The sequence below is a fragment of the Ictalurus punctatus genome, chromosome 4, assembly GCF_001660625.3.
Source record: "Ictalurus punctatus breed USDA103 chromosome 4, Coco_2.0, whole genome shotgun sequence".
NCBI lineage: Eukaryota > Metazoa > Chordata > Actinopteri > Siluriformes > Ictaluridae > Ictalurus > Ictalurus punctatus.
The window spans coordinates 15,142,665-15,170,000 of record NC_071284.1 but is presented as its reverse complement, the minus strand read 5'-3'; the positions used below and the strand labels follow the sequence as shown (position 1 = coordinate 15,170,000).

Below are 27,336 nucleotides of genomic sequence, written 5' to 3'. Positions count from 1 at the left end.
AACACCCCTCCTCCTCCTCCTATTCCTGACTCTCTGTCTCCCTCCATCTCCTGCTGGGACTGCGCACTCGCTCGTGCTTGCTGCTCGCCTTCCGTCTCCAGCAGACCTGCAGAGAGGGTGAGAGAGGGAGAAATAGACATAGAGAGGGAGGGAGAGAGAGAGAGATACAGGGAGGGGAGAGAAAGCAACAACAGAGAGATAGTGAGAGAGGCATATGCCTGAATCCATTCCTGTAATGTGTGAATCCAAAGAGGAGATGAAGAAAACAGGACAGAGGGGATGTGATGGGATGTGGGAGCTGTAAACAAACAAGGTTTATCAGAAAAAGGGCACGATTACCAAATTGGCATGGTGATGCAGCAGAGGCGAACTGTAGGTGGAGAAAGAGCAAAAGAAGGAAAGAGGATGGGAGATAGGAGGAAGGATTGTCCTGTTTGTAAGCCAGTGGTTCCTACGTTCTCCCTCCCTTATTCCCATTAAGAGACTCAGTGAGCTGTGATTAACAAGACTTCAGTTAGCCACAGCCAAGCACTCAATCTACAGATGTTTTTTTTTTTTTTTTTTTTTTTTTTTGTCATACATTCACAAACATACAGCTCTTTCTTCTCAGTCACAACCCCCCCCCCCCCCCCCCCCCACCCACCCACCACCCACCCACCCACCCCCACAACCAACATTTTTCGGCCTGTGACAGACAAGCAGAGGAAATCCCTTGACACAAATAAAGGGATAGCCCATTCACACACAACAGGCTTTCTCAATAAAGTTGTAAATGTTTTCACAGGCCAACGATAAATTCCTGCCAGATTTATAAATCTGTTTTGGTAAAGCTGATTTGTTGACACCCACAAAACCCCATGCAAGGCTATGCTCGGAGAAAGCCAAAAACAACAATAAATGACTAAACTGTGAAAGGGCAACTCCTAAGTGCGGTGCATGTTAAATCCAGTAACGTAGCTCAGCCAGTGCAGCATGTCAGGCTCCATTTCTTTTGTCCTAATTGAATGGCTAGACTTATTTGTCTTAATTTTTATGCATGTGAGCTGTATGATTTGAAGTCTATCATTTGCTCATTTGGCTGACTTTGGATACATCTGAATACAACACAGACTATGTTTACATGGACAGCAGTAATCTAATTAATGACCTTATTCTGAATAAGACAATATTGTGATTAAGGTGTTTACATGAGTCGCTTTTAGAATATTCCTTTCATGTTCTCATTTCACATGTTATAGAACATAGATCGATTAACAGCACACGTCATTACATCCCCACGCCACAACGTTCCCTCCAGAATTTCACGTAACGACATACAGCTCATCTTCGTTATGGTACCGTATACAGTTTTGGTTGTTTGATTTTTAATTTTACGAAAGCTTCAAATGCAGTTAATTATTTGTCATGCTATAGATGAATGCTTGAAGCCGTGGGCTGCATCCCAAAGTGCGTACTTACCTACTATATAGTAGCTCAGTTACATGTATTTCTCCTACAATATAGCAGGTAAGTACATGGTTTCAGATGCAGCCGTGCTGTCTTGTTTGCCGTCAAACGGTTGCGTACTGCCGTGTGTGTACGTGTCCTGTCGCAAAATGCAGTGAAAACTCCGACACAACGTTAATATTGTGATTAAGGTGTGTACATGTCTGTAATACATGTCAATAATGCGACTAAACAGGAGTACTCCACATATCTTAATTCGATTTGTGTTTACTTCGAGTATGACTTTAGTCGGATTAAGTTAATCAATAATCGCTGTTTACATTCTAGTTTCTTAATCCGAATATTGTCTTAATCGGGTTAATATCGGATTATTGTTGCCCATGTAAATGTACGGTGTCAGCTTTAGTGGTGCTGGAATTTGAACTCATACCATTCTAATCAGAAGCCTTAAGCATTGAGCCACCACTTCCACACTATCATTTGAAGTTTACATTAGTGAATCCTTCTTATATGTAAAATTTACACAAACACAGAATATTTCATACTATAGAGTACAAATATTTTTTTTACCAGATTTCGTTTATAAATGCTCTTTCACAAATAAATTAGTTCATAAATTCATTCATATCCAGTTTGACAATAGAGACCCGTTGTTATTTACCCTAGACACATGCAGTGCAAACATAAGGGAATACATTTGAGCATTGCACGTTCTTGATATAATTGATTAGCAGCCAATAAAGCAAGGAAATAGCCGGTCGTTTTTATAGCTGATCATAAATGTCACACTGACACACAATTTTTCTGCCAATAACTGTGGTTTGTAAGAACACGATCAAGCTCAGGCATGTCTGCATCACTCATCATTCACCAATGGGATTAGAATGGTCTGTTATTAACCTATCACTGAGCTTTAACCCAGATTAAGACCAACTACAGACTTATCCTGCCCCACAATGGTTAATTATTCACATCCCACATCCCACATGAACCCAAACAGCTGTTAGCTTCTGTGAGGAAGCCAATAGAAGAGTTATAGCCAATAAGCAACACACAATGCCTGACATCACAAGACCAGGCAAATTAGTTCCAGTTTATAAACAAACTCTTTTTAAGAGACAGTGCTAGGATGTAAGGGACCTACTTTTGACTGATGGGGCAGGACGGATGCTCCGGGTGCAGAAACTGTTCCTCCAGATAACAGGCACATACTAAAAACAAGACAAAGACAATGAGCTACAGCAAAACCAACTTTGTATCATGGCAAAACAATACTAGTTATTTGAATACTTTAAATGAATGAATGAATGAATGAATGAATGTTAATCAGTCTTTTACACCATACATGTGTGGATCTGCACAGCTGACATGCACATAACATGTTTCATTTCTACCTAGAAAATGAAGGGTAATTTTCTATCCTGTGTTAATAAAGAGTGATGAAAACTATTACTCACTACCTTACACTGTTTTAGCTCCATTATCTTTTTTTTTTCATTTTTTGAACTGAGTATTTATTGGAACGATTATTAATTGTAAGTGTTTTATTTAGTTATTTCATTTCAAGCAGCTCTGTCCCAGCCTGATTAGAGCCAATTTTCTGGCAGCAAAAATATAACGAGAAGCATAAAATGAAGAAACTAGCCTTATCCATATGCATGGCAATATGGTCAATACTAAGGGTTTTTAGAATTATTACAGAGCTAGAAACTTTCAAACAATAAAAATACAATGAATACCATATATAATGAGATTTCAATCAGAAGTTTCATATTTAACTACATGAGCCACTGCATTATTATATCAATCTGACATGATTTTAACATATTGCATATTGCTTGTCACCAATATCCATGAACCATGGGCCAATATATACATATTGCTTCTCTTTATAACCTTTACAGCAAGTTTAATGACACTAAAAAACAATCACACTCAGCAAATATGATTTTGCAGAACGTGGGTCACATGTGTACTGCTATCTACATTGTAGCTGTGTGTTGCAGAGATGTGGATTAGGAGCATGAGGACTGTGTCCTAACTGACCTCATCAGTAGGGAACACTTGCTCCACCACTCTTAGCTGTGGGACATTGGTCTTGCTGTTTAAGGGCTGGGAGTACTCTTTTAAATGCTTCTCCTGAAAGAAGCAGGATTAGATTTGACACAATCCCACACATCACGCACATACATACATGCATGCACACACTGCCAGAGCGTGTGAGTTATTGCATTCTCAAAATTGAACACACCAGTTTTTGCTGTGCCACTGACAAGTCCTGCAGAACTTCCTCAATGATACTCTCCACCAGAGAGACGCTGACTGACAGTTTCAGTTCACTGTGAGAGGAAAGAAGGGGTAGAGGATAGAAGGAGAGGTAAAGAAACACAACTTGCACAGATCAACGTTATTACTCAGAGCAAAACTGAGATGAGAAACATAACAGGATGACAGTGTTTTCAAAATGAGGCAGCAAGCACAATGCTCAGTTAGAAAAGTGCTGGGGTTCTATAGGTCTTGAAGCTGCAAGATAATGAAACTAGGTTAAACTGCATGAAGTCTATGTTTCATACATTACACATTATACATTATAATAAAAGCAAAGTACAATACTCTCAAAAGTGATTATCCTTATGAAGCTTTTATAATGTCCATGCTACTACAATAAATTAACTTTGTAAATGTATGTATTTCTATTAATGAGTTTAAGATAAACCTGCCATTATTTAGCTATTTTTGCTATTTTACTTTTTGTTGAGCTTAAATATTTCACTTAAGTGGAAATTCTGCACTTAATTTAACTACGTTGATCCATGAATTATTATTATTTTTCCATTAATGAAGAAATCATGATCATTGTACTGTATAAGCCTATATTATGTTTAACTATCTACAACAAAATAATTATGGCTCTGTAGGTACATGAATCAGCTTTTGACCTATAAAATGCTAGCTAACAAAAAAAACTATACTTCCCTCTGAATAAATGAATTTGCCAACCCGATAAGATAACCACAAACAGATTGTGATCTCATGCTTTCATGTACTGGTAGCAATACACATTATGTAACTAAATCTAACTTGCAAGCTAACTTTAGCTAAATCAATATCATAGCATCTATGTGTAAGTAACTGATGAAGCCTTGAATCATATTCATTAAAATGCTTATAATTGTGCAGCCTTAGTATGTTATATCAAAATAATTTTTAAAAATTTGCATGTACAAAGAAAAAGAGGAAAACAATTCCGAAAAATGTCTCACCCTATTGCTCAATAGAGCTTCAATAATTTAAAATGACCTATAGCCCCAGTTACTGTGTGTGTGTGTGTGTGTGTGTGTGTGTGTGTGTGTGTGTGTGTGTGTGTGTGTGTGTGTGTGTGTGTTACCTGAGCTTTTCTTTAATACTGCTTTCTGCTTGTTGTACTGTGCTCTGGACAAAATGGGCAGCCTGTCGTGTTTTGTTGGCCACGCGATTGGCCAGTTGCTCGCTCACACTTGTCCTCTGGACGACCCGAGGGCAGGCAGACTGTGCAGACTGCAGCATGGCCTGAGCCTGCTCCTGCCCAACACATCATAACCAGACACACCTCTCAGGACAGAGCAATCAATGACAGGATTTTATTTCTATGACACATTGCAATGTTTCCATCAAATGTAATAAATGTTTACTGTAAATGCTACAAGTGTAATGTTTAAGGGATGAACAGCTTTTGTGCTCTACCTGGATTTCCTCAGTCAGCTCACTGGTTATAGCTTTGGCTGTGTCATCCAGAATGTGCTGCACCATCACACCAGCAGAGGGCGACCTTCCCAACTCATAGAGTCTGGGTAGAAACTGAAGAATCAAGGCTCAAATTAAAACTCCACACATTATTCAGTTTAGCCATCAAATTCTAAACTAGACTAGATCTGACATATTCTTAATATCAGGATCTGGATAAGATATGAGTGAACTTATAAGTAGAGTCATACTACAATGGCTGTCCTGGCATGTTGGAGAGCTTCCTCTGCAGACAAGATGTCGCTCTGAACTTCTTGGATGTTGTAGCAGGCCAGTGGCCTCATGGTCTCCTGAAGCCTCTGACAGAAGTTCTGCACTAGCTAAAGAGATTGAGATAATTAGAAAGAATGCAGAGCAGAATTTGTTTACCAGCTAATATTATATCTACACTGTGGCATCAGTACATGTATCCCCATGCTTAGCAATCTTATGAACCCTATAAACATGGAGACATTCCAATTACAACAAGCAGTCTTTTTTTGTTAAAAGTTTATTTGTAGGACTGATCAACACTTACTGGAAATGTTTTTTTGCAGTTATTGCTGCACAGATACTTTTAGTTCACATATTTTTGCCATGCATAGATATGTAATATTGGATCATTGTCCTCAATAAATAAATGAAGTACAATAATATTTTTGTCTTATTTGCTTAATTGGGTTCTCTTTGTGTACTTTTAGGATTTGCGTGAAAATCTGATGATGTTTTAGGTCATATTTATGCAAAAATATAGACTTATACACTAATATAGACAGAAATATAAACTTTCAAGGACCACTGTAAAATAGTTCCAATACCTGTGTAGTTACACATAAACTATACAAGCAACTGCAATGTAACTATTGGGGATGTTGCAAAGTTGCAGATCAATTAAAGTAGTACATCTTGTAAAAATACACATATAAATGTGGGTGTGTTTTGTCTCATGCGAGTTCACAGATGACAGTTTTGACCGTTGTAACAGGATGCTCTGTTTCATGTAACTACACTATGAGAGCACTGCAGATTGGATTGAGTTAGCATATTACAATGCAAACACTGTATAGAATTTGGACTTTATTCACTGGTGAAATGTTCCACTTTTATCATGTAACTATTATTTCTATCGTATGTGAACTGTGGTATTTGAACCTGTTCTGATCGGCTGGTCTTTAGACCCTGCTGAAGATTCAGCATTTCGTCTGATGTAATGCACAGCTTCTGACTGTTCCTCCGTAAGCACGCCTGGATCTGCGCACACACACACACACACACGGTACAGGTGGACTGCTTCTCTCATATCTATGGTATACAGCAAGTGATCATCCTTTTCTAACCTTCCTCATCGCCTCTTCAGTCTTCTCTGGGTTGGTGCGGTAGGACTGAGTCATATCACTCATGGGTATGGACATGTGCTGTAGTGTGGTGTTCCTACACACACACACACACACACACACACACACACACACACACACACACACACACACACACACCATATATTAATAATCAAATACAAATTACCAGTCCACCGACATATGTAACCTCACAAAGCACGCACCTCTCCAGAGCATTGGCCACATCCATAAAGCCTGTGGCAGTCACATTGTTTCTGTCCCAAACCAGTGTTCTGTGTCCCAACAAAACACCACTGCATTAGTACAATAAACACAAGTAATCCATAACACTTCATAACACAGGTATGTAATAATTAGAAGCCTGCATGGTTAAAGTGTGAGAGGTTAAGGCACATACAATATAAAGTAGAAGCTAATAGGAAGTTTACTTTAGTTTGGTGTTGATAATCAAAGCTTTAGCTAGCATCTTAGCACCAGTGTCTCCAATACAGTTTCCACTGATATCAATTTTGGAGAGGATGGAGTTGCTGCCCAGGCTGTTGATGAGGATGGTGGTGCCTGTCTTCAGCTTGGAGTCACACACTGACAGAGACTCCAATGGCTGGGAAGTCAGAGACAGGAGTTAATCTGGTGTTTCAGATCAGGTGTTTCCTGACAGCCTGACTTTATTTAAGAAATATTCATATTCACTTCAACTCATTTACTATATTGTCTTGTTACACACAACTGGTGTGTTTTTTGTTTTTTTTGTTTTGGTTTTTAAAAAAAACAAACAAAAAAAACCTTTATACTTATCAGTAGTGTCAAAAAATGATAAAAAGGCATATTTAAATGGTGAATTTTTGTATGTGAGACCACATGACTCAGCGGATAAGGAATAGAGAAAGAGGACGAAGCCAGCTGTAGCACAGTAAGTCTTAAAGATAGATGGATAATTAACAAGGCGTTATGCCTCAGAGGAGAAGGATTGTGGGTGATTAAAACTCCTTCCTTGCTGGATGGAGGAGTGGTTGGCATCCCTGAGGATTCTTACAGCCATTCTAGTGTTGCACACACACATGACATCACCTACATAAGCATACAAATTAGGCTACTTCTATTGTCTGCACAGATAATACTGTTAGAGTGATCTTATGAACTTTACACACAGCTTAGAAGGGAGGCAATAATAGTGATTATTATTACCACTATGGACAGCCACATTATGAATCAGCAACATTACAAATCAATCTGAATCTCCTTTTCCAAAACCGTAACCATCCCACAGATGATAACGGCTGCATGCGGGTGTATGTGACGAAGTGTATCTTGTGGTGAAAAGATCCATTACTCACACACTCCTCCTCCTGAATGAGCTGTACGATTCGGTGCAGAACATCTGTTAGAGCTCTGAGAGAGAGTTAACCAAGAGAGGAAGATAATGGTGAATGGGATAGGATGATGGAATGAAGAGCAGGATGGAGAAATGTATGGACAGATTGATGGAGAGAACGATGTGTGTATGAGTAGGTGGATCAACAAGATTACAGTGTTACATCCATTACAGTAGATGTTCCATAAAAGACCTCACCTAGATTTCATGGCAAAGTTGCGTCCAAGGGCTAGGTGCCGTATTGAATGACTGCGGCCGATGGAGAGCACCAGCGTCACCATGTCATTCTCAAAGCCTGCAGGCCAAACACAGAAATGGATGGATGGATGGATGGATATAATTTATAAATTTATAATTAGTTTTAATGATCACTTAAAGGTCATGCATGCATGTTTCTGGGAATGCATAAATAAATATGTGCTTCAGTAAACCGGCAGGCATGTTATCACCTCTGATCCGGTCAAATGTTTCAGTCATTGATTCATACCATGGCAGTCCTTTGTGTGTGTTTGCAATAAAATGCAGTAAAAAAAAAATTAAAAAACTTCCTGATTACAGTAGCATCCAGGCAAATCAAAACATAATCAGTTACTTAGTAATAAGTGGGTAGAAATCTCTGTCTTTGTGCTCTTCTTATTGTAAAGTCTCTCTGTGACGTTCTCTCAGACTTTTATTCCTGGCAACACTGTCACATCTGCGTCTGCACTCATCACAAAATCAGTCACATGACTACTATTGCTGTTCACAGGCTCCTAATTACTAATCATGAACTCCCATGAGTTTCCATGTAGGTACTGAATAATTCATAACACTTACATAAAGTAGTCGTAACTGCAATTACATAAAGTAGTCATTAAAATGAGTAACCAAAAAATAAGTTGAGATTAAGTTAAGGGGTTAACTAGGTATGTATCTATATATGCCTATGGAATTCCTGCTCTACAGTAGGCATGTATAAATAATGCCTTAGCAGTAGCATCAGTAATTAGAGAATCCTTGAATAGCTTCTGAAATGTATAACATTTTCAAATTCTCTCTGTCTCTCAAGAAACGTAGCAAGTATGACAGGAAGGAAAAAGTGATCCACATGCATTAAAAAAATTAGAGATAAAGATATGAAAGGAAGGACATGCAAGATTATAGGAAAAATGAGATCAATGGAGGCTGTACCATTGTCAGAGAGATCCAGGCTGCAGATACCCTTTGCCTCAAAGATATGCTCCTGAATGACCTGTGCTCCCGTGGACCTCAGCTGCACATAAACAACATATAGAATCCCATAAACCCGACCAGAATGCCTGCAGATTACTTTGTGTGCATGATGTAAGTGTGTGTGTGTGTGTGTGTGTGTGTGTGTGTGTGTGTGTGTGTGTGTGTGTGTGTGTGTGTGTGTGTGTGTGTGTGTATACCTCACAGCTGCTAATATCCAATTCCAGCTCAGACAGATGACTGTTGGCAGCCAACCCCTGGAGTAATAACCTAATATAAGACATGCAAATATGTACAATTCAAAATACACAAAAGCATACTGAATATCCACAATATCTAAAGCCAATACTGCTCCTTTATTAAGGAGCTTATTAAGATCTTTAGAGCAACTGAACATTACAGTAATGTGACCTAGATTAGGCCTACACCAAAAACACATGAGCAATGTCCCAAATCATGATATGATCTATATGATCTAGTATCTAGTACCTAATATTTTAGAAGATTAATATATGAAACATATGTGTTTAACTGGGTTTGTACACTGCAAGTTTGTTCAATTAAAATATAACATCGTATGCATATGCAAAAATAATTTAGAATGACAGATTCAGTACATGTATTGAGTACATGAATTACAGATGCAGATACTGTAGGATTTGAGACAGAAGTGTAGGGTCACGCTAGTTTTGAGGAGCAGACATCTAGGAAAGGGTTTGTAATATAACTGGAGAATCTAAAACAGTCTATTTGATTAAAAGAAAACAGAAGCAGTATGTAATAAATACTTTTATGTGCATATTTGGGATGTAAACAAATATAAAAACATTATTTGAAACAAGCAGCTTATATATGTATTACAGATATGAATAGGAGATGCACTGTTACTTTTTTCAGGTTCACAAGGGAACTGCGTGAGACTAGAGATGTGTATAGGTGTGTCTGGACTGAGATCCTTTCTAATGCAACAAAAACGTCACACGAGTAAGGTCATCAATTTCATGCAGATTGCAAGCAAGCGGTCAATTATGAAGTTTGTGGGACAAACAGCATCCTTAGTAGCTGCCTGATCAGGGTTGTGGTGCTTTAATATAGACTAGTAGTTTGTTTATATTTTGGGAAATAAAACCAACTAAAGGGCTATTCAGAAGGGACTAGTTTTATATGGGTATGTGGGGTAATGTTATCATTACTGTATTAGAGCTTCTCTGTGATTTTAATCCTACATGAATTGGTCATGTCATTTATTTTTCCACACTGTGCGTTCCCAAGCCAGTGAAGATTACAGCATCTTTTACCTTCTAAAAATCGGCCTGTAAACATAACTCCAGGTTACACTAATCCCCTGCGAAATCATTCGAAGATATCAGGAGCAGGTGCATGAGTACACTCTAAAAAACACTGGTTTAAAAACAACCCAAACTGGGTTATTTTTAGCCCAACGTCTGGGTAAATATAGTGTAATGATTACAACCTGATGGACGCTGCCTGATGTCAAACACAGAATGAGAGACATACCGGGTGAACACATCTGTGGACAATAAATAATTGGTGCATGCTTTTCAAAAGGGGGGAAGGGAAGGATACAGAGAATTTTTTTTGATAATGGTTTGTTAAAGACACTTATGAGCTGTGCTGGAGCCTGCAGGATTCACGAGAAAAAAAAGGAGGTCATTTTGTGGCGTTCGTGGCTGGCTAGCACTTCCGGCGCTGAAGAAAACCAGGGGCCCACTTACTGGCCCAGAGATAGATAGTGGGGAGAAATCTAGATAGAGAGGAAAGGGAATATAGGTGGACACCAGCACACTTCTTCCTGGAAAACTTCCTCTGACATTACCGGAATGTTTTGTCTTTGCAGTGACGGTGGGGTGTCATCGGATATGGACAGGGAAGTCCCAAATTATTTTATCTATTCAATGATATGTGGATTGACTGTTGTGCTCAGTCGTGTGTGATTATGTCCCTCTAAATGCAACATGTTGATTATCTGGGCTGGTTATTAGGGCAAGGGATTTATGCTAAGAGGTTTCTAATGAGGTGTGCTGTGTATGTGATATCTTACACTCTTTATTGGTTGCTGTGAATTTTGAACGCGTATTGGGTTTCCTGTTTAATGTTTGTGCACTTTATAATGAAATTAAATAACCAGTCTATGTAATCAGGATACCAAAGTGTGATAATGCCACAAGGCTGCTATTACTGATAACAAAGTTTATATCCTTTGTTGATAAGTCTGCCTTTGAATATGCATTGAGCACTCCCCCCGGACCTTACCGGACCTTACCGGGTTAGAATTAAAGGTTATGGCAGCGTAAGTGCAAGCCCACTTTAAGAAAGCCCCTAGTGGTGGTTGGTTTTATTACAATAGGACAGAACACGTTTTAGGCTAAACCCATTAAGTCGGCTGTTAATTTTAACCCAGAATATGGGTTGTTTTTCAACCCAAAGTATGGTTTCATTTTTACAAAAACGCTGGGTTAATTTTATTTCATAAATGGGTTAATATTTTCAGGGTTATTTTTACCCTTTGAAAAAGTTAAATATACCACATTATAAACAAATATGTCAACATGGTATCTCCTTTATTTATACAAAAAGTGCTCAGAAATGTATTGCTAGAGCTGCTATAAAGTGGTGTTTATATATAGACTTAAATATATGACTTATTTGAGTCATTTACTTCAAAGTCGAAAACGTCAGATTTTGATCAAAGGAGATGTTTAAAACATCCAAAAAACTGAATAACCAACTTACGATCCAGTGGGCATTACAAACAAGTAAGCCAAATCTAACGAAGATAATGGTGCATTTAATGTGATGTAAACTGGACTTTTATCTCACTTTTTTTTTTTTTTGCTACTGTACAGTAATGGTTTTATGGATAAATATATTGATACGATCATTGTTTCTCCAAGTCAATCTAACAGTCTGCCCATGTGAAAACCACTACCTCCAGCTGAGGCAAATTCAAACAGTCCACGCTGAGCTGATTTGACCCAAGGAGCTGGGCTGAGGTGTCGGGGTGGGAGAGGGGTGCATTGATTCAACTGTCAGTGAAAATGACCCAGCCACTAACCCAGCAGTTGGGTTACACAAAACCACCCAAAAACTACCCAAGACTGAGAAAAATAACCCAATTAAATGACGCAAAAGGCTCAGTCCAGCGTTTGGGTAGAAACAATAACCCAGCATTTTTTAGAGTGTAGGATTTATAAAAACAGTCCTACACACATCTCTAGCAGAGACCAATTATGAACTCGAGTGATGTAGCTGAGGTTGAGGAACGGTCAGAGCCAGAATTCCCAAACCATGTTGACAGTGCTGATATGTCTAGTGTTTTCCAGTGTTTCCAGGGACATAGTGGTAGGGATCATATTGAATAGAATTTAAAATGAATTAATAAATAAATAAATAACATACAGATACATATATTTGGTGCACGAAACAGATAGAGATAATGTGATTTTGTTATACCTCTACGTATACTGTCTAAGAAAAAAGGTTGTCTCAGTTATAATAGCTTTTAGATAGCTGGTACCTCAGGGCTTCTGGAAGTAGTCTAGTGCCAGACAATCCAACATACTTCAGCTCCATGCTCTTTGTGAAAAAGTCTCTCACACTTCGTGTTACCTCCCGTACCTTCCTACAACAGACATCCTGCTTAAGCTCGGTGCATGTATTCATAACACACAACAGACAAGCACTAATCTACGATCATGTCTGTACCTAGGATCCGTCTATTTAGAGAAGGAAGCTGATCTGGATGCATGATAAGGTTTTCTAGCTGTGCTAGTCTTACCTATGGGAGAAAGTGTTCCTGGAGAGGTTGAGGTGGGTTAAAGTAGTGCAGCAACCAGCAGAGAGAGACACAAAGAGCTAGAGGGAGACAGATAAAGAGAGAGGAAGACCAATAAAACCTTAGACACACATAATTTACACACATTTCTTGTAATCAAGCTTATGAGAATTTATTATTTAAATTGAATCACCCTGTGATTATTTAGAAATAGGGCTGCATATAGTTTTATTTTATTTATTCAAATTTAACCGTATAAAGCTCTTATTACTTTGAGTGTGGTGTTACTGCTATATTATTTAACGACACGTGTTAGCACATACTGCATATAGTTTAATTAATTTAATTTCCTCAAAGAGTATTTAATCAGTGCATAACTGCCACACTCTTTCTGACATGAAAAGAAGCTATGCACTCAACATGTGGCTCTGTAGAATGATGAGATTTTACTCACAGTGTCCAAAGGGCAGTCAGTAGAGCTGAGGTCCAGATGGGACACAACGTTGGAGGTCGACAGGAACTTGAAGAGACTCTAGAATAAAAGAAGGGCAGAGCTCAGGCACTGTACACCTTCAGATTATCATGTACAGTATGTGGTTCATAGACAGGACATGTCTTTTTTGTATCCAATAATATTCAGCGCAACACGAAAAAGTATCAAATTTACTTTTTATTACCTGATAATATTACATTTTCTCTTTTTTGCTGTCTTTCACTGATCACATTTCATTAACCTACTGTATCTTTTTCCTCTAAATAACTGACCAATAGCATGTGCGCTCACCTATTTTAATTCACCTTACTCTCAAATAAAGACTGTTTATTTGAAACAGGGGCATTCCTTATTCATGCAAAGAGCTGCTACTGGCTTAAACTTAATAACCCAGAATGGCACATCTGTTGATTGAGCTCACTTTTGCATCATTAAATCTGTCTGTGAACAATGCTAGTGAGAAACAGAAGAGGGAGGTCCAGTCACAAGAGACCTGGCTTAGCCAAACCAGTCTAGACACATCTTCAGTCAGACACCTTTCATGGGAAATTAACAACTTTTATAGAGCCCCATAAAGAGAACGAAATATTTTAAATTAATGTACCATGATATGCAAGTCATTTGAGAGTTTGTACAGATTCCTTTAACCTCTATCTCGCTGTTTCTTACCACAGCATCCTCTGTAGCCAGACATCCTGCATTCCCACTCAGGTCCAGATGTGTTAGTGATTTTGAGAAAGATTTGTTCTGGTAGAGCACCTGAGCGACACTGCCCAGTCCTAACAGATACCAAGAAAGAAGGACTTGAAATTCTCTAGCATAAGTGTATATATTTTTGGATATCATCATAGCATCAAACATTTGCACAGAAATTCAACTTGACTCCAGCATCTAAACTGTGAAATCATTTAATGTATTGTAGTCAGAGAATTAAACTGAAAATCCACTTCTTCTTTTTTTTTTTGGCTTGACCATAATCTCCCATAAAGAGAGCCTTACTGGCTTTGTTTATGTTGGGAAAACTGTTAAATAGTGATAGGTGTAATATATATTGCCATAACATTTTCAAGCCTGAGGTACCTTTAGGAGAGAGAGAGACCTTGGACAGATAGAGCTGACTGAGTCCAGGAGACAGTCGCATCCAACTATGACTGAGCCCCATTACACCTGAAGACAAATACAGGGAGAGAAAGAGATTTAAATTATCAGGAGAATTATAATGAAATATTGTCATTAAAGTTCAAAGCGCCATTGTGAATGGTTGAATCAGTCAATATTCAGTTAATGATTTCCATTATTTTAGCAGTTGGGAAGACTGTACAATAGCACAGAAAAATTCTACTAAAACTATTCATCTACAAACTACATGAGAGTATGAAAAAGAGTGAGTCAGCCTGCTTGTCTGTGCCTGGATCAGTTTGCACTGTAGCACACAATGCTTAACGTGTGTAGATACAAATTGCTCCTGGAAACTGGAAACTGATCCTGGATAAGGAAAAAGAAGCACCTTTATCCTCTATGGGGTTAGATGACAGGTTGATGGCACGCAGTACAGAGAAAGGTTGGTCATGAAGAGCGCAAGCCATCTTTACAGCAAAATCCCTAAAGAATAATTCAGAGAGAGAATGAGAAAATAAATATCCTGAGTAAATAATTATTAATAGAAATTAAAAATCAGAATACATCCATCCATTTTCTGTACTGCTTATCCTACACAGGGTTGCAGGAAGCCTGGAGCCTATCACAAGGGACCTGGGGCACAAGGCGGGGGACACCCTGGACAGGGTGCCAACCCATTACAGGGCACGATCGCACACACACTCACACACTACGGGTGTATAATTTAGAGAAAGCTTTTATATTAAACGATTGTACAACAGAGGTTCACACTGAAGCCACTGGCGGATTTTTGGCTATCCGAGAATACCGAGAACTGAGTGACATGGCAGAGAAAAAAATCTATCTTTGTGAGGCTGTTTTTCCAGTGTTGGTGTAACTGAAGAACAAGTGTAGAGCCAGACTCATTGTTGAAGATAGTTTGCATCTTTTCCTCAGCCATGACTGGACCGCCCCGCATCCTCTATACAAGCGCAATCATCCCAGTGCGTGATTAGTCCAAAACATTGGGCGGGGGGGTCGGTCTGGTGGAAAGGGGGCGCGGGTGGGTGGGTGGTTTAACGAGCCTTTGTGCTGGGGGTGGGTGGGTGGGGGGGGGGGGGGGGGGGTATTGCAAAACAATGTCATTCTTAAAAGTGGGTCGCACTTGCAAAAAAGGTTAAGAACCGCAGCACTAAGCCACCATGCACCCCAGAAAGCAGAATCAAGTAGGAAATTCAATTTTGAAATATAATTTCATTATAAGCTTTTAGGGCCTGATTTACTAAAGTTTTGCATGTGTAAAAACATGTACAAACTTGAGAACATTGTGAAAAAAATGTGTGAGCCATCATCCGTTTTATTACCAAAAGGTGCAAAAGACACAGTGGTGTCAAGGCTATTTGAATAATTTGTGTGCACAAATAAGTATAACCAAAGGCCAGGTATTATACTGTAGAAATGTGATTCCCCAAAATGAAGACAAAGTTATACAATTGACTAAGCCTTATTAATGACAAAGTTTATAATAATGTTATGCCTTAGTAAAATAATCATTTGAGCATTCCTCATAATTATTATTACAGTGGTAAAGTTGGTTTCATATTAGATATTCCATACACATCTGAAGCCAACAGCATTTTAACAACATCTTGGAAAGATTTTTATTCACATATACAGTGCCCTCCACTAATATTGGCACCCTTGGTAAAATTTGTCTTTCTTGTTTAACCTTTTGAACTTTAGTTAAAGAAATTCACAAAAATATTCTGCTCTCATGGATATCAAACAATTGCAAACACTACACAGGTTAATCTAAAAATAATATTTGTTAAATATAGGTGTACAACAATTATTGGCACCCTTATGAATTCATATGAGAAAAATATATTTGAAGTATATTCCCATTGATATTTTAAATTTTTTAGTACACCTGGGTGACTAGGGACAGGAAATTGTTCAACCATGACTTTCTGTTTCCCAGGGGTATAAATATGAGGTAACACATAGGCCAAATTCCTTAGTCATTCATCACAATGGGTAAGACCAAGGAGTATAGCTGTGATGTGCGACAAAAGGTTGTTGAGCTTCACAAAATCTCCAAGGATCACAGCTGGAGAATTGAAGACATTAGTTGTGTTTTGGGGTCAGAAAGTCTCCAAAACTACAATTTGAAGTCACCGACATCACCACAAGTTGTTTGGAAGGGTTTCAAGAAAAAGGCCTCTACTCTCATCCAAAAACAAACTCAAGCATCTTCAGTTTGCCAGACAATACTGGAACTTCAAATGGGATCGGGTGCTATATTGTCAGATGAAACCAAAATAGAGCTTTTTGGCAATAAACACCAGAGGTGGTTTTGGTGCACAGAGTGGTAGCCATATGGAAAAGTACCTATTGCCCACGGTTAAATATGGTGGTGGCTCTTTAATGTTTTGGGGTGTTTTTCTGCCAGATGTCCTGGACATTTTGTTAGGATACATGGCATCATGGACTCTATCAAATATCAGCAGATATTAAATGAAAACCTGACTGCCTCTGCCAGAAAGCTTCAAATGGGCCGTGGTTGGATCTTCTAGCAGGACAATGATCTAAACATACATCAAAATCAACACAAAAATGGTTTGCTGACCACAAAATCAAGGTCCTGCCATGGCCATTCCAGTCCCCTGACTGAAGAGGAGAGTCCACCAGCGTGGACCTCGAAATTTGAAGGATCTGGAGAGATTCTGTATGGAGGAATGGTCTCAGATCCCTTGCCATGTATTCTCCAACCTCATCAGGCATTAAGGAGAAGAGCTGTTATTTTGGCAAAGGGAGGTAGCACAAACTGTTGACTAAAAGAGTGCCGATAATTGTGCCACACATATATTTAACAAAGATTTTTGTAAGCCTATATATATTTTTATAAACCTGTGTTGTGTTTGCAATTGTTTGATATCCATGAGATCAGAGTATTTTTGTGAATTTTTAAACAAAAGATCAAAAGGTTAAATAATAAAGACAATTTTTCAAAGCCTTCTTTGATCATATTTACCAAGGGTGCCAATATTAGTGGAGGGCACTGTACCTCTTTAATAGACCATTTCATGATTATCAACTTCAGTATATCCTCAGTATATTGGGTTACTATTAGATGTTTATCTGAATCTTGCCTTTTCATATATATATTATTATATTTGTCTATAACAGTCATTTTAAATTTATATTATATATTTTTGTCATGTCTATTGCTTTTGAGCTTTATTGTAATGCAAAAAAATTTCATTCTTACAATCCCATCTGCTTCATCACTTTTTTGTACTTTAAATGCAAGCACCTGTTATGTATTTTCCAAACTCCTGCTCTGAAAGCTCTATACAAGACAAAAAAAAATACAACACCAAAGGTGTGAACTGCATGCAGATATTTTCAGTAGTCTGCAAAGTAGTTTAACTCTTGTGTAGTACCAGTGGGTTTTTGTTGTTGGGTTTTTTTTTGCTGGGGAGCAAGTTTGCACTCACATTTTAAGTCCGCAGGACTCCAGGCTCAGTTCCTGCAGAGCTGTGGACCTGCTGATGAGGTAGATCACTTGCTCCTGAACATCTAGTGTCTACACACACACACACACACACACACACACACACACACACACACACACACACACATGAGATGGAAAAGGAAAAAGATTTCAATCTAACAATGAGTCAATCTAACACACAAAGGAGGTGGAACACTTCTTACTTTTTCTTTCTTCTCATGATTGCTATCTCTCTGACCAAACAAACCGAACAACAAACTCAACAAGCTTCACTCAGAATAAGAAAAGAAGAAAGCTAGACATGACAACTTTAATATTTTTAATGACTGGCCTAGTGCTGCAAACTCTGCATTTCTCACATCTATGACATGTTGCTATTCAGTAACAATGGATGAGAATATCCAGGTATACCATTTTAAAATCTTTGCTGTAGATCTTGGTGAACCACTGGTTGAAGGACAGTGCACCTACAGCCAATGCCAGATCTCTAATTGAGAGAATCACAGTGAATGAATCATTTATGTAAATATATCAAACTCAGGAAGAATGTTAGCAGCATTAAATAAGCCCAAACAGATACATTCACTAATATAAATGCTGGTACATGCTGATAGGCCAGCATAGGACTAGATAAAATGCTTTGTCTTAACCATACGTATAAAATCCATAACAAGCCAAAGAAGCCACTTACCTGCTGTCTAAATGACTGAAGTCCAGAAGGTTGAATTCCCGACAATTCTGAACATGGTAGATATTGTCTACGTCCTACACAGCAATGGTAAGATCAATTAACAACAAAGTTCTGAGCAATCAGTCATAATTATGTTTTAACGTTACTAATGAGCAATGAAGCGCTCTGACCCACTGGACTTCCTCGCGACATGGAAAGTCGTTGAAGTCGCACAGCGCAGCGTATGTGTCTGAGAATCCCCCTATAGTAACCCACCAAGGAGAAAGTCGGCAATTACAAAAACTTAAACACTGTAGGACAATGATTTTTGCTATTTAGGAGATTACCAAAACATTGACAGAAATACTCCATTGACAGAGAATTGAAAAGACCTCCAGTATAATAATAGATGAAACATCAGCATGTTCTGTAAGCTCTGGGAGGCATTCGAGAGGAATATCATCTCAAGCTCATTTACAAATACTACAAATACTACAAGCTCATTTACAAATCACCGCTACAATTATAATTCATAATACAAACTCCAAACTGATAATCCTACAGACCACATGGCCTCTGCGTTCCATTCAGCTGCTCTTCAACTTTAGAGGTCAGGCCCCACAACCTCTCCTGAAGATCAGGAGGAACTTTCTTTAATAGTTTCCTAACAAAAAAGAAAAAAATAACAACACAAAATGACCCCGAAAATATCGCCCTCAAAAATACAGGAAATGCTGCTTTTAGTCTCAGTATGAGTCACTAACCCACATTCATTAATATTTTCCAAACTGAAACTGCTATTGGTTTTTTCTCTCTCTCTCTCTCTCTCTCTCTCTCTTAAAAACACACAGTTGATTATCCAGCCATGGCTTGGATACAATATGAAAAAAGGGGCATTACCATTTTATTTTACTGTCATTGTTACTCATGTCTACCAATGCAATTCACAACCACTGGCTGACACTAAAAGGTCATCGTATTCCATCTGGAGGAAGTGATGAATTGTCATCTGATAAGATATTCAGAAAGCCCAGTGGCTGTCCATTTACTTAAGTGATTTACAGATTTTACAGAATATTAATGTGTAGTAAAAGGTCATAAGTAATGTAACGCAGTTTTGAAGGCATTCTTTGTTGTGATACAAACAGAATCAATAATATTGATAGCTACCTACAGTGTCACTATAGTTTTAAGATGTAAGCCTGTTTTATGAGTCCCTCATCACTACAAAGTAGTACAAAGCTTTGAGGCTTGATGTTGTTTGCAGGTTGGTCACTCACCCTGGTGTTGAATCAGGGAAGATTTTCTTGAGTGAAGCTGCCACATGACTGACCACAGCCTCCAGATCCTCCAGTGACATCACGCTGAGAGAATAAATCTGTTTGTCTGTTTCAATAGTCACCTGGTATACATACATACATACACACACACACACACACACACACACACACACACACACACACACACACACACACACACACACACAGGAAGACGAACAATGCAAGAGAAAATCAACTTGAAAAACACTTACAACTCTAAATCCTAATAGCAGTCACTGATTTGAACTACACAGGTAAAGAAACAGAGCACAGCAGATCAGTGTCGAATTTTCTTGAGAACAGTGAGCACAGAGATCCTGAGAGGTGTGTCTACATACATCATAAAGACAGACCACAAACCATCACACACAGTTCCTCTGTGAACTAGCGCACTGTGAAACTAAGTGAAGTGGAAGAGGACTCCTTACGTTTAATACATTTCCCTTTTTGCTCACAGAGCAGCCTGGATTTCAGACATACTCAAATATACTGTGCATTAAGTGCTAAACTTATGCAATATATATATAAATACATATATAATAGAAATAAACACACAGATATAATAAGATATAGCTGGATAGAGCTTACATTTATATTTTAAAGATGTCCAACACATTGTTTTCAGTCACAGTCTGTTATAAGTAATATGTCTAGAGGTCAATACAATAATAATTTCTGTGACATTAACCTTTAAAAACACCAGGTCTTTAAGGGAAGAATATGCATGTCTAATAAGCTAGCCGCTCTGTGTGCTTGAACATATATTTCTGAACATCTTTACCAAAAAATAATTAAAGTAATTAAAAATCAACATCAAAAACAGGTCACTCCTGAAAGAGGCCAATTGAGGTTAATTATGATGGGACAATCAAACAGAAAAAAAATGGTGTCAAAATCTCTTCACAAGACAAGACTGTCTATAAAAAGCACGACGGGTTATTGGCTAAATTTATTCTAAGCAGACAGTATACTGACCTAAGCGTAATATAGTAATATTATAATAAATTATCAGAGTAATAGAGAAATATAGTAATATATAGCAATATAATAATAAAGTAATATAGGAATATAGTAATATAGTATAGTATTAAGTGATGGCTGGTCACAATATTGAACAGCAGGGTATTATGGTATAGCACAGGTTTTCATCATAGGCATAAAACATTCAGTTCTTTTGCTTGTCCCTTCGTGTAATTCATACCTTGATTGCCAGATGGTTGCAGAGTCTAGTTTCTTCTAGCTTCTCCTCCAAAGGCATTTTCAAAAAATCAGTCACTACCTATTTGATTTCATGCGTGCTTTCTCAACAACCACTCATGAGGTGTTGTGGATGGGGTAGTGAAATGTGCCTCAATGCACACAAAATCTAGGGGGGAATTTGACCATGTTCAATCACTTGACTGTGAACTACAGGCACTCTGTCAATCTACAGTCTGGGCTAGAAAAAGTTCAGCCCCAGCCTCCACTACATACCATCGTGCATATTTTTACTTACAACCTTGCTTTTGTTCTTGGTTTCACAAAAGTAACAAATAATTCACTTTAAGCCATTTGTAGGGTTTTTTTTTTCTTCAAAGAGAGCTGGGGCTTAGCCCTGCTAGCCCGTTTATACCAGATTGCACATGTATATAGTAATACACATGAATATACACAGGAAAGTGTTCCGATTTGATGGAAATATTTAGTAGGTATTATAAATACTGGCAACTATAATGAATAAAACTTCATAAGTTTTTTTTGAAGAGGGTGGGTCTAACACTGTAAATAACATTCATACTGTATATAGCCTATACAAATACAGCATATGTACATATATAATTGAATATGACATTCACAGTATTAACATGAGTTTCATGTAAAATGTTTAAAACCCAGCAGAGCGCGTCTAAAATGATGTGTGCCATAACATCATCCCAAACAGATATTAGGATAGTAATAGAAAACATGGACATATGAGTAATTTCTCATTAACAGGCTTTTTGAACATTCCGAGGGGAACGGCATATCTAAAAATTTACTGTACCAGAGTGTGGAGACCTCACACTTTCACACAAATGTTTTAAAGAACCCTGATGGTAAGCTAGCGTTCAGAAAAAGAAAGGGGGAAAAAACTAGAGGAAAAAATGTGGGTTTACCTGATCGTGACTCTCAATACTGATGGCATAGATCTCTAAATAGCTGAAGGAGCTCTCCACCTGTGGCCAGACATTTTACTACAGTCAGCAGCACACACTGACAGACATCAACACTCAGAAAACATAAGGACGTATGAGTTAATAAATTACTGTGTGTGTGTGTGTGTGTGTGTGTGTGTGCTGGGGAAGGGGGAAGGCGGGGGTTAAGAGAAAGGTCAGTACATGAAACTCAAATACAGAAGCTGGGTGTAGAGGCCATGTTAACACACTTCTGCTTATTTTCAACATTTCTCACACATATCTCTTATCAATTAAATGCACAACCCATATTATTTATTAGTCTTGCTTTATCATTAATCATGTAACCATGACATTACACTCTGTGTTTCACCATAATTATCAGAGGAGCAGCTTTCTTTCACACTTTCAGCTAACACTAGAGATAAACAGATTTTTAGTGTTTGCTGCATGCCTGCTGTGTTTATTCATTCAATGGACTGGAAGCTTTGCTTAGGGTTACTGTTTGACTGTACTTTGGTTCACACCATATCATTCCTTCCCTGTAAAACAGTATCAGCTAATGGTGTAGTTCAACCTTACAACAGAAACAATACAACTATTTCAACCGACTCATTTAGAAAATTAAAAAACTATTACAGTGCTGTAAAAAAGTATTTGTCCCCATCCTGATTTCTTCTGTTTTTTGTATTTCTCATAACTAAACTGTTTCAGAAATTAAAACAAAATCTAAGATAAAACAAAGGCAACCTGAGTAAACACAAAACACAGTTTTTAAATGATAAATGTTATTTATTGAAGCAAAATGGTTATTCAATACCAACTGGGCCTGTGTGAAAATGTATTTGCCCCCGTAGTTACTAATTCCACAAATCTATGAAACTGCATTCATAATGGGGTTCAGCTGGACGAGACACAACCAGGCCTGATTACTACAAACCCTGTTCAATCAAATCAGCACTTAAATAGAACGTTTTCAACAGCTTTAAGTTGGTTAAAAGATCTTACGCAATAACATAATATGCATAAGTTGAAAGAAATTCCAGAAATGATGAGGAAGAAGGTGATTGAAATACATCAGTCTGGGAAGGGTTAGAAAGCTATTTCAAAGGCTCTGGGACTCCAAAGAACCACAGTGAGAGCCATTATATCCAAATGGAATCTTCCCAGAAGTGGGCGACCTTCCAAAATTCCTCCAAGAGCCCAGCAACTACTCATCCAGGAAGTCACAAAAGAGCCAAGGACAATATCAAAGGACCTACAGGCCTCCCTCACATCAATACAGGTCACTGTTCATTACTCCACTATATAAGAGTGTCGAGGTGAAAACCACTGCTAACCCAGAAGAACATTAAGGCTTGTCTGAATTTTGCCAAAACACACCTTGATCATCCTCAAACCTGTGTGATGGTGTGGGGATGCTTTGCTGCTTCGGGGCCTGGGCAACTTGTAATAATTGAGGGAAACATGAATTCTGCTCTCTACCAGAAAATCCTAAAGGAGATTGTTCGGTCTTCAGTCTGTAAGTTGAAATTCAAGTGCAACTGGATTATGCAGCAAGACAATGATCCAAAGCACAGTAAATCCTAGTCCTAGAAGTAAGCGAAAGACTGATTTCCAGTTATCAGAACTGTTTGGTTGCAGTTCTTGCTGATAAAGGTGGCACAACCAGATTTTAAGTTTAAGGGGGCAATTAGTTTTTCACATGGGTGACAGGTGTTGGATAACTTTTTTTGCTTCAATAAAAAAAACTGTATGGTATGTTTACTCAGGTTGCCTTTGTTTTATGTTGTATTTTGAACATATGAAGATATACACAAAAACAGAAGAATTCAGGATACACTTTTTCACAGCAGTGTATATTCCATGTAGTACACAATATTCTGTATTAATTCTTATTAAAAAAAATCAAAAAGTAAATGTGAATGTGCATTTTTTTTTTTTTTATCAGCACCTGTAATCAGCAGCATACAAGGCCAGAGAGCACTGATACTAAACTGATCCATGAGGACTCCAGTTTGGATGAGTCTGTGCCCATGATAGCCTCAGATTGTTGTTCATGGCTGACAGGTGTGGAACCTGATGTGGTCTTCTGTTGTTGTAGGTTGTTGTTCACAGGTTGTTTGGATAGTAAAGGCTTTGTATCTTCCTAAATAGTTTTTATATAGCACTTTATCTAATACAGAAACCCCCTACATAGGGATTCTTCAAAAATAGGGGCGGAGTTAGGAGTATTTTATTATTATTATTATTATTATTATTATTATTATTATTATTATTATTATTATTATTATTTAACAGCTATTAATGGTGTTTTCATGCTTTTATGTCACAGGAAAATCTAGGTTTGGTTTGATTGTTTGATTGGTTAGTTTACACATGGGATTCAAGCCCAAGTGTTATCAACGCTTTTGTCTGTTTCGCTCACCTTCACTGGCTGCTTGTTGTGAAATACAGTAGCCCTCCATTGTGTCATTACCTGTCAGAGAGAGAGAGAGAGAGAGAGAGAGAGAGAGAGAGAGAGAGAGAGAGAGAGAGAGAGAGACAGAGACACAGAGAGAGAGACACACAGAGAGAGACACAGAGAGAGAGAGAGAGAGAGAGAGAGAGAGAGAGAGAGAGAGAGAGAGAGAGAGAGAGAGAATTTAATGATTGTGGACAGAGCTCCATCTGCTGGCGGAATAAAGCAACTTCAGCTCAACAACAACAGTAGAAGGGTGTTGTTCATACACATGGTGCAAAATAAGGTGTAACCCTAAAAAAAAAAAAAAAATTTTTAATTCTCTTACCTGAAAAATAAACTTGCCTGCTTAACTCGGGTATTCTCGATATTTAGTCTATATATTCAGTACACATGTGCTTAACTTATCATAACCTTTCAGCTATTATCAAGTCTTGCCACGGATTGTCAGTCAGATCTGTGGTTAAGGCAGACTCTAACAGGTTTTCTTCTGGGATTGCCCTGTATTTGGCTCCATCCATCTTACCCTCAACCCTGTTTACATTCCCAGCCACTGCTGATGAAAATCATCTACACAACATGCACTGACTGGTGTAGCTAAATGACAAATGATATTCACTATTTGGAGACATAACACTGGAGTCCGTAACTATTTTCTAGCTGAAAAACAAAATTAGAACAAACAAATTTTCCTTAGGTTTGTCCCTTTTATGTCTGATGGTGAGACTCCTCAAGCCACACACAGATAGGGGGAGCCACATTATGTTATTTTGTCCCCTCAAACCTGGCCACCCCATTGAAACAGTTCTGGCTATGCCCCTGACAACATGATGCTACCACCACCATGAAGGAATCCTCAGGGTAATGAGTGGTGTTAGGTTTCTAACATAGCCTTTTTCCGATGAATATTTTTCAGAACTTTATCCCAGACTTGATTGCTCCTTGGTCTTCATGAGAGAATAACATTCCCTTAGATTTATATAAGTGTTATAAGATTAAAAGTTTCAAAGTTTATATCACTGGATTAACTCGCCCAACAGAATCTTTAGCCACTAGCTAGCTAACATTAGCATGATAGCTAAAACAGAGCAGCAAAAAAAGACAGAAAAATACACCACTAAAGGCATGTAAAGACCTAATGTAAGTAACTTTTAAATGCATAAAGTACAGAAAAACACACCAAAAATTCCTGTTAACCACTAGTCAGCCTAAATTAGCTCAAAACAGTTTATAGAATAATATATAGACACAGATTACACCAAAATTACAAACACCAAATGCGAACAGAAGTATTAATCGACTTGCTCTTGAGTTTAAACAGCAAAAATGCACATAACCCATCAGCATAAACATATTGTTGAATATTAAATGTAGACTTACAAGGACTCTGCCTTCTGACCGATCCTTGGACTGGTTGAGATGCACAAACCTCATAAACTGAACCCTCTGAGGTTTCAGCAGCTGAATAATGCCATCTGACACACACATCACATCCATCCAAGAACAAAAAAACAAAGTAATTAATTACTGTGTAAATGAAATAAATAAACAAAAAGAAATTCAACAAGGTGCCGTTCATGATGGTGCAGTGTCAATAAAGCAATGCCACATCAATGGCACACAATCACTGTGTCTAGATAAAATATGTTTCATAATTACAACATAACAACTGTGAAAGCAACAGTAAAGCTGTATACCTTTCAGGCAGAAGGGAACCTCTGTCTGAGACGCCATCACACCTTAATCTGCTCTGTGTGCAGGAACAGGGTGCACAAGAGGCCAGCAACAGCAGCTCTTACAAAGTGCAGGTGAAATATACACTCACATCCTGCTGCTCTGTGATTCATGCTCATGGTACAAAAACCACAGTTCCGAGACAGGAAGTGATAACTTTAGGCTTACACCACACAAGGGTGTCTATTACACAAATGTTACACATGCCCTCAAAGTGCTTCTGCAAGCTTTTCAGATAATACAAGCTTATAGTAAGACTTTCCAGAAATTACTATAGAGACATTCTAACTACATCAGGTAAAACTGTTCTTTAATTATTAAAAAAGAATGATAAAAAGGACACCCAACTTTAGTATGAAACTAAAGAACCAAAGTAAACTCAGCAAAAAAAAAAAGACAGTATTTTAAGATAATTTTTGCAAAATCCAAATAAGCTTCACAGATCTTTATTGGAAAGGGTTTAAACAATGTTATTCATGCTTGTTCAATGAACCTTAAACAATTATTGCACATGCACCTGTGGAACCATCCTTAAGACACTAACAGTTTACAGGCGGTAGGCGATAAAGGTCACAGCTACAATAACTTATGACACTAAAGAGACCTTTCTACTGACTGTGAAAAACACCAGAAGAGAGATGTCTAGGGTTCCTGCTCACCTGCGTGAACATGCCATAGACCTGCTGCAGGGAGGCATGAGGACTGCAGATGTGGCCAGAGCAATAAACTGCAATGTCTGTAACCTAAGACGCCTGAGACAGTGCTACAGGGAGACAGGAAGGACAGCTGATCGTCCTTGCAGTGGAAAATTACATGTAACCATGTGTCCCCCCCAGACGTGATGGAGAACTTGTGAATGCCTTGGAGGAAGAGTGGAGAAACATCTCACAGCAAGAACTGACAAATCTGGTGCAGTCCATGAGGATGAGATGCACTGTAGTTATGAAATTT

At 38.2% G+C, this 27,336-nt stretch overlaps 1 protein-coding gene across 3 annotated transcripts in view; it reads right to left on the bottom strand.

The window, feature by feature from the left end:
• The window catches only part of carmil2 (capping protein regulator and myosin 1 linker 2), a 60,698-nt gene extending 34,240 nt beyond the window's left edge, over positions 1–26,458 (bottom strand). The window contains exons 1-31 of one of the 3 annotated variants that reach the window (XM_017466533.3): positions 26,349–26,458; positions 26,032–26,126; positions 24,619–24,669; positions 22,173–22,232; positions 19,999–20,120; positions 19,285–19,382; positions 18,910–18,980; positions 18,740–18,813; positions 18,460–18,535; positions 18,032–18,120; positions 14,941–15,035; positions 14,514–14,600; positions 14,103–14,212; positions 13,395–13,472; positions 12,944–13,020; positions 12,683–12,787; positions 9,345–9,414; positions 9,106–9,187; positions 8,134–8,230; positions 7,898–7,952; positions 6,992–7,164; positions 6,767–6,835; positions 6,546–6,639; positions 6,361–6,459; positions 5,421–5,549; positions 5,170–5,283; positions 4,835–5,007; positions 3,698–3,785; positions 3,493–3,585; positions 2,591–2,657; positions 1–106 (exon numbers count right to left, since the gene is read on the bottom strand). The exon at positions 1–106 is cut by the window's left edge and continues 241 nt beyond it. In XM_017466533.3, the coding sequence (XP_017322022.3) occupies positions 1–106; positions 2,591–2,657; positions 3,493–3,585; positions 3,698–3,785; positions 4,835–5,007; positions 5,170–5,283; positions 5,421–5,549; positions 6,361–6,459; positions 6,546–6,639; positions 6,767–6,835; positions 6,992–7,164; positions 7,898–7,952; positions 8,134–8,230; positions 9,106–9,187; positions 9,345–9,414; positions 12,683–12,787; positions 12,944–13,020; positions 13,395–13,472; positions 14,103–14,212; positions 14,514–14,600; positions 14,941–15,035; positions 18,032–18,120; positions 18,460–18,535; positions 18,740–18,813; positions 18,910–18,980; positions 19,285–19,382; positions 19,999–20,120; positions 22,173–22,232; positions 24,619–24,669; positions 26,032–26,126; positions 26,349–26,385 (2,834 nt within the window). In that variant the 5' untranslated portion in view covers positions 26,386–26,458. Of the gene's footprint in view, positions 107–2,590; positions 2,658–3,492; positions 3,586–3,697; positions 3,786–4,834; positions 5,008–5,169; positions 5,284–5,420; positions 5,550–6,360; positions 6,460–6,545; positions 6,640–6,766; positions 6,836–6,991; positions 7,165–7,897; positions 7,953–8,133; positions 8,231–9,105; positions 9,188–9,344; positions 9,415–12,682; positions 12,788–12,943; positions 13,021–13,394; positions 13,473–14,102; positions 14,213–14,513; positions 14,601–14,940; positions 15,036–18,031; positions 18,121–18,459; positions 18,536–18,739; positions 18,814–18,909; positions 18,981–19,284; positions 19,383–19,998; positions 20,121–22,172; positions 22,233–24,618; positions 24,670–26,031; positions 26,127–26,348 lie in introns of those variants that run through there. The other 2 variants (XM_017466534.3, XM_017466536.3) reach the window with 2 other exon arrangements.
• Positions 26,459–27,336: the final 878 nt, after the last annotated feature.